The sequence below is a fragment of the Styela clava genome, chromosome 4 (genome assembly GCF_964204865.1).
Source record: "Styela clava chromosome 4, kaStyClav1.hap1.2, whole genome shotgun sequence".
Taxonomy (NCBI): Eukaryota; Metazoa; Chordata; class Ascidiacea; order Stolidobranchia; family Styelidae; genus Styela; species Styela clava.
In genome coordinates this window covers 6,926,599-6,934,386 of record NC_135253.1, presented here as the reverse complement: position 1 = coordinate 6,934,386, position 7,788 = coordinate 6,926,599, and the positions used below count along the sequence as shown (strand labels likewise).

The window sequence follows — 7,788 nt, the reverse complement described above, 5'->3', positions numbered from 1 at the left end:
AAGACTTGCTGGATTACTTTATTATAAACAGAAACAATAAGAGGAAAAATAAAAATAAAATGCTCCAGAATCAGCATCTCGCTTTAAATATTGATCTATGATAATATGATAATAACAAAATCACACTGAATGAATTCTCAAAAATATCATACCATTCGTACCTAACACATTTTTTTTATTTCCTCAACTCATTGTCAAAAAACATTTTCATGTACATATTAAATTTGATCATAACGACTTGAACTTAGTATATCGGTATATATCATTTTCTCATGTTGTGTTTTTATTAATAGTATCTAGAACTATTTACAACAAATGAATGAAATACAAATCGTCCTAAACTTATTAATGTCCTTCGCATATTTCCTGAAATTTTTTAAAAGCATCACATTGAATTTTTCTGGAATGAATATAAATCTGAGTACATCAACTTTTAGATATAGCACAAACTAATTTTTAAATCAAATTTTATGTCTATCGCTTTTTAGAGCCACAAACAGACAGACATTCGGTACGAGTAAAGAAGTGATTTGTATTTCCTTTGAAGCCATAGTACAGAAACTCAAAGCAATCATCTTTTTCTTCATCGTAGTAATAGTCTCGAAAAAAGGCGTCGCCTTCTCCGTGATCGAGTGGGAATCTACACAATATGTCTGAAATATGAATGAAAAACCATTTACATTGTTACATCCAATTTAAACTACATTTACTACTACAATTTAAACTACATCGATTCCTCTCAATCAATGAAATACTGTAAAATTATAAAAATATTGCCAAGCCGAACATCAAGTTTTTTTTCTCCGACTTTTTTCATATATCGGTAATGATAACCACAAATTTATTAGCATCGGCCGCTGTGATGGTCATCGACCTGACTGATCTGGTCAAATGGTACAGAATCGCGTCCATATAATAAATGACATACCTCATTTTGCATGTATTATTTACAACCGGGAACATCAGAAAAATTTCTGATTTCCAGTTAGGGACACATCTACATGTTGGGGTTTCTAAGTCACCTACCCTACTATACCATATTATTGCGTATACATTTTTTCACAACTGACATCCCTCGTCACAGACGGTTTGAAAGCCCAAAGTCAAACATAAAGTATTTTCTATACAGACACACTTGAAAATACGATGCTAAACAAAATATATTTGGAAAAAAAACAGTAGTTTACCTGGATTACATGCTTCTTCACAATCAATTTTTGTTTCGAATCTGTTTCTGTTTCCTCCACACCCACCGAAAATGAAAACCTTACATTTTCCTTCTTTTGGATCATAATAAAAACGACGTAAAAATGCTTTACATGCTCCAGGGTTAGGTTTCGAGGTGCATTTGTCTAAAAAAAAAGTGTGTTCTCTAAGTATAAGTATTACCCAATGTCATATGAATTTCAAAAGTTTTTTAGTGATTTTCTTAAATTTCCACAAGACGCGATTGTAACTTGATATTTTGAAATAGACCAATTCATCAATTATATCATCCATAAGATGACGTTTTGCTTTATCATATATTACAAATAGGAAAATGTATTTATCGTCTTACCTTCATGGTATTCGATGCTGTATGCAGATGCCAGAACAACAACAACAATTGTAAGTACTTTTATTGCATGCATGTTTTGTTCTTTCTATTCTCTCTTATCAAACTGCAAATGGACTGTAAAATATTTATCAACAGTTAATGCTATTATTCATAATACAATATAAATATTAGTTGATTTTTTTTAATATTTTGGAAGCAGCGCCTGCTCAAACAACCAATGCCTTTAAACGCATTTGCTTTTTTAACGTCAATAATAAAAATTATTTATGTTGAGTGTCTGAATTTTTCTTGTCTTAATATCTGTCTTAAAGTTTTAAAAAATTTTTATTCGATTTCCGATTGCACAAAACAATTCCAACAGCGTACTGAACAATATAAATTGTTAGGTTTTTCTATGCTCGAATTCATTTAAAGTTTATTTTTTCGTACTTCTAAAATTACCCCTCAAAGCCAAACAAAATGTCTAAAACTTGGAACGACGCTGCCCATTATAACTGTATAAACTGTTAAAAATTACTTATAAATCACTGATTTTTGTAAGTATATCACGTTATTTATCAACCCTTCTAAATGACTGAAAAAGTTTGGGAAATTTTCATTTGTTTGCTCAACGTAAAGTGTTCATTTTTCCTGGATGTAACAGTAATAATGTCTCATGACGTGCGTCAATATAATTATTTTGACGAATAATACAATAATTACTTTCCAATTTCTGAAAACATATTAATTAAATGAAAATATTTAAAACTCGATTATTTTTATTTCAAGTAAATCCGATTAAAAGTTTCACATAATAAACGTAATACGTATTTCACTACAAATCAAGAAATCATCGTTGTTATTTAACTATTTTGTTGAGTATGTAATTATGTGAATTAACTTATCTAAATGATGGATATATCGTTAACAACGTTGCGAACATGGCATAGACTTAATGACACAAAAATGAATTTCACTTTTTTCACACGATTATGAAGGAACGTAATTTGCGTCAAATAGTGTCGTATTGCGTCTAATTATTTCAATTAACGAGATTAAATTTAAAGTCAATCAACTTTGTTAGAAACTATGAGTAAATGAACTCAAAGTAAAAAACTCAACTTTTTTATCTAGTTCGCACAGTGTCGGTATGATATTGCAGAAGCGATTCAGACAGAATCTAATTGTGGACTCATAATGAAAGCATTTATGAAATCATTATTTGGATATACTGTCACGTTTATAGGAATTTTCTAAAAAAAAATAGGGCGCCAACTTCCACTTATCTCAAGTTTTTCTATTGATGTGGGAGTAGCAAAGTAGGGAGGGTTTCATTTTAAAATCATTTTGAAATACTTTTGAGCGCCGTAAATAATTGACAAGTGGATACATTTTAAATGGGACTACATTAAAACATTTTTTTGAGAATCGTGATGTTTTTCAAGTTTAATTATTTTGCAAAAATCTGTAATATTGATTCAACTTTATGTTATCATTCAATGTTCATATATCATACAACCCAATATAAATATATGATAGAGCCAATATATTCACTTGTGTTACGGATATATACCACGTGAAAAAGTATTACCCAAGTGGTGAACATGGCTATTGTATGCATAATAAAATATGAGTGATAAGACAAACACACGCTTTTCGTAAAAAAAAACAAAATATCCACTTAGATTCAAAGAATGAATATTGACCACATATCCAACCGCAAAAATGTACAAATGGCTTAACAGTATGAATTAATATCCAATTAATCCATTACAAAACCCGACATACCGTAATTAAATAGATACATTGGCATTTGTACAGTTTCGAAGAAAATATCCATTCAATTTTTTTAATCATTCTGCATAATTTGTGAAATTGGTCAAAATTACGATGGACCAATTATCAGTTCATTATCTTTTTGGGTTGAGATAATGAGCCCATGAAATGAGTGAAAACGAATAAAAGCTCTAATGATATTATCTATATATATTGTGAAGGAAAAAACTGCTGAAATATTTTCTAATGTTTTTCAATAGAAGATTTAAAATTAGCGTCAAATTTTTGTCTTAGAGTCGGAAACATAGAAGGAATATATGTATTTTATATATTTCAAATAGTACCACCTCTTTTAGTCGTAATGTAAGTAAAATTAACAGTGGTGGCATAGATGGACTATTCGTGGTATGTCTCGAGGAATCAAATTCAGCTTGACTCAAATTATTCAAATAAATATTTTCCATAACGACTTGACTGAATTTGTTAGATAAAGATTTGATAAGACTTGTGACGGGTGATAAATTTGATCATTTGTTATTCATTGTTCCGGCCAAATAAACTAATGCATGGACTGGATAGTACTTGAACTCGACCTAAAAGTAATTGGTACTCAAAACGCAGACTAAACTTAGAATTGGTAAAAATATATTTTGACTAGGACACTGATTATATTCTACAAATTTCAACGGTTAGTAAATACCCGGATTCCACGATTTAACATAATAAGACCATGTATAAATTTGTGACATCCACTAAAATGGTTTTATTAATATAAGAGTTATCTTTTTACTTTATTAAAAATGAGGAATTCGCTAATTAACTTTTAATTGTTGACGGTTACGTCACTCACAATCTCATTTCCATTAGACCGTTCCACATCCTTCGTCTATTCCTGATTAGTGTATTAATATAGTGTGAGAATAATATTTTAGTAACCGCGCATAAATGTGGTCTGGTCTGTGGTTAAACACGACTGCAGTCAGTTTTATATTACAGAATTTGTTAGTTAGGTCGGTTTACCACCTAGCAGACGTTACGCGGTGATTTTTCATACCATATAGATATATCTAAAGAATAAAATATGTAAAGTAATTGGATGACCTGCAAAATCAAAAGTTTCATAAGTTTCAGGCCTTGGACGTCTGAAGATCCATTTATATAAAATATATAGTTAACGCGTTTTGTGAGTCTTGTACACTTGTATTGCTATTTATTTGTATTTAAGCCACAACCAAATAAATACAATGACTTTTATCATTCACAGAAATATTCAGTTGACAAGAAAATATTCGGCTCACACAAAAGACGGGCACGCAATGCTGAGAATTCCACACGGGGTAGTGAGTTAAATCAAGTTTGTAAATCTTTGGCAACTTTTATTTGATGATCAAATTGACATCTATTCATTTTTTATATGCATATTGTAGTTTACTAAACCGTGACTAAAAAATTTAAATTTTGTCCCAAACACTCACGTCCCAATAAACTATATATAAACAAGAGAGCAATGATAAAATATGTGGATACAAAAGCCAAAACGAAGTAGTACAGGTATCTAATTTTTTACGGTACCGGTACCGTACCGTGGTCTTTCCAACTTCGACTGGCCACCAAGTTGCAACGAGCGCGAACGCGGAACTGCCACAAGATGCGCAATTCATAATTGTGATAACGTCATCACAATAAAAAAAAACGAGTCATGATGTAAAGCATTTACCTTTTACATCCATATACGAAATGTATTTAAAAAATGGTATTTCTGTAAAAATGTTCTTTTCGTTTGGAAAATGTCAAATTTTGATCAACCTATATGGTCTAACAAAAGTATTTCTTATGCCAGGAAAAAATATTTTATCGAACCTTGATATTATCATGGAATAAAAATAAATAAGACACTTAGCAAATATGTGTAGGAATAGTGATGAGAGTGATGAAGAATATGTAAATTATTATCACATCACTGGAGTTTTACCTGATGATTGGTTATGCAGTATTGGCAACTGTACTGATTTTAGTGTATTAAGTGGCGCTGGAGAGAACGTATCTTATTTTATTTCTGAAACATTCGAAACAGGAAAAGTAAATAAAAGTATCTATATGAAAAGTTGAATCTGATCAAATTTATATTCCCAGATAAATCAAGAAAAAAATGGACAGATCTGATTTTTTTATAAAGTGATTTTAATTGAAATAAATTGTATATGAATATATTTTATTGTACTATTGAAACTAAATTGCAATCTTTTTACGTGAAAATGTTCCATGGTGCCATAGTACTAACTAAACGATAGATTGTACAAATTCAAACTTGTTTCATCAAAGTTACGTGATTTCTGTCATTCTAATGTTGAAACTACCAGCCACTTTTTCTATGATTGTATAGTTGTTCAACAGTTTTGGGAATCTCTGAACATGTGGATATATTCAAAAACAGGAATTAAATTTATCTTTTCCAAAAGAGATTTCATGTTGGGATATGTGTGTTATTTTTTATAACAAATTGTGTAATTGTATACTTCTTGCTGCCAGGTTTCATCTATATCGTTGTAAGATACAGAAAAAAAACACTGTTCATATTTTACCTCATATCTGTATGAAGTGAGGGAAATTGAACGGTTCATTGCATATAACAATGGCAAAATGAAGAAACATGATTAAAAATGGAAAATTTTAAGATATATATGTACAATAAATGATGGTATTTATATGATTATACATGTATAACACCTGTGATAAATAATGATGTGACTGTACCGATCAACTGTGTTTTATACATTAATGAGAAATATTGTCACTATACATTGCATACAAAATCGAAATATATTACCATGTATGCACAATATTTGATTATCTTATATGATGAATTATGATTGTGTATTTTCTATGATTAATGATTAAGATTGTTGTAGATGTACCGATCAACTGTGTTTTATATATTAATAAATATATATGAAATAAAAGGAATCTCTTCGATCCTATAGAAATTTTTAAACTAAATAAAAGTAATAGCCTTCTAGCGACAACAACAATATTTAACCACTGAACATTTTTGAAGAAATTGGTGCAGTAGTTAAAGAGAAAAGCGATTTTTTTCTAAAACAAAAAACGAGAGAAAAAAACTGAGAACAACAACAACAACAACATAATATAAAAGCGTTCTATAGGTTCCAATAAATGAATTTTATGAACGAATCGTTTTATATTAGTTACCATAGCCTCCAACCAAACTTTTGGCAGCATTAACTCATAAACTTTATAAGTTTCACAACCAGCGGAAATCTATAGTCATCCGCTTAATGAGGTTATTTAAATAAACGGGTTTTATTGCATTTTGAATAACACTTCCATCAGTCCCTTTTCTAATTATTTTATACAAACGTAGAATTTGATGAAGTCGCCGTTCTTGGACAATTTTGATAAAATGAGGGTAAAAAGAATGAAAAGATACAACATATTATCATGACAACAAGGCAAGCTACCTAGTCAAGTTTTTTTTTTCCAACCAGTAAAAATAATCATGCAAAAAATTAGAAGAAATTTTATTTACAGGTTTACTGGGGAATGGAAGCTGCGGAGAACAAAACTGATTATCGTGCAGCAGCACCCAAGGTTGTAACATCTTATTTAACAGATTGGGAAAAAGAGTTTTAAAATTATTAATATTAATGGTAAATTTATTACTAGAAATTATCATGTATGGAATGAACCAAAAGACCAGCGAATGACCGGAGAATCCCCGTTTGTACTGTACCTGTATCGAACGTGTTATTCTGAAGAATAGTTGGGGAAGTTTAAAGGCGACCTAGTCATACACGTAGTTGTATTTTAGAGTGTTAGACAATGAACACATATAATGAAAATCAGATACAATAAATATAAAATAAAATTGGCAAGCTAGGTGTTGAAAAAAAAAGAATATTTGCATTGCCATCTTATTCAATTGTCATCTCAATTTAATTTTTCTATTCAATATAGCCCAGACAGAGCGCCCAAGAAAATTTTAAACAACAACCCAGGTCAAACACCAGATCAAAATCTTCAATGCAAAGATTGTCTATTTATAGAAAAGGAAGGAAACAATCTTGAAATGATCTAAAAGTGGCAACGATCTAAAACGCGTAAAAATGGTATGAACAAAATTAAGCATTGGATTTCAGGCATGCCCCTGAACCTGGCCGTATTTGACATACCTGTAGTTAAGTCTGTTTTTTTTATATATATTTTTTTTCTGTATATCTTAAAATGCCATATTTCTCCTTTTTAAACGTTGCAAGATCGAAGGGTGTTTGTGAGGAACAATGTCATGATTTCTATATACTTATCTTCACAACGCCAAAAATTGTCAGCCTCCGAATTAAGCAATATGACAGCGCAGTTATATTATGTGAATAATGAATTGTAGCGGAAACAATTGGAGTAAGTCATTTGCTCAATTATTATGGGTATTATGTCTTTCTATCAGCTGCAGCTCTTAA

At 30.3% G+C, this 7,788-nt stretch overlaps 1 protein-coding gene across 1 annotated transcript; it reads right to left on the bottom strand.

Annotated features, from left to right (window-relative positions):
* On the bottom strand, nt 1–1,978 carry LOC120326818 (BPTI/Kunitz domain-containing protein-like). The gene is made up of 3 exons (XM_039393164.2): nt 1,559–1,978; nt 1,188–1,352; nt 1–653 (listed from the first exon to the last, which is right to left on the bottom strand). The coding sequence occupies exons 1-3, from the start codon at nt 1,629–1,631 to the stop codon at nt 475–477; spliced, it is 417 nt and encodes a 138-aa protein (XP_039249098.2). The 5' UTR covers nt 1,632–1,978; the 3' UTR covers nt 1–474.
* Between the last annotated feature and the right edge of the window lie 5,810 nt (nt 1,979–7,788).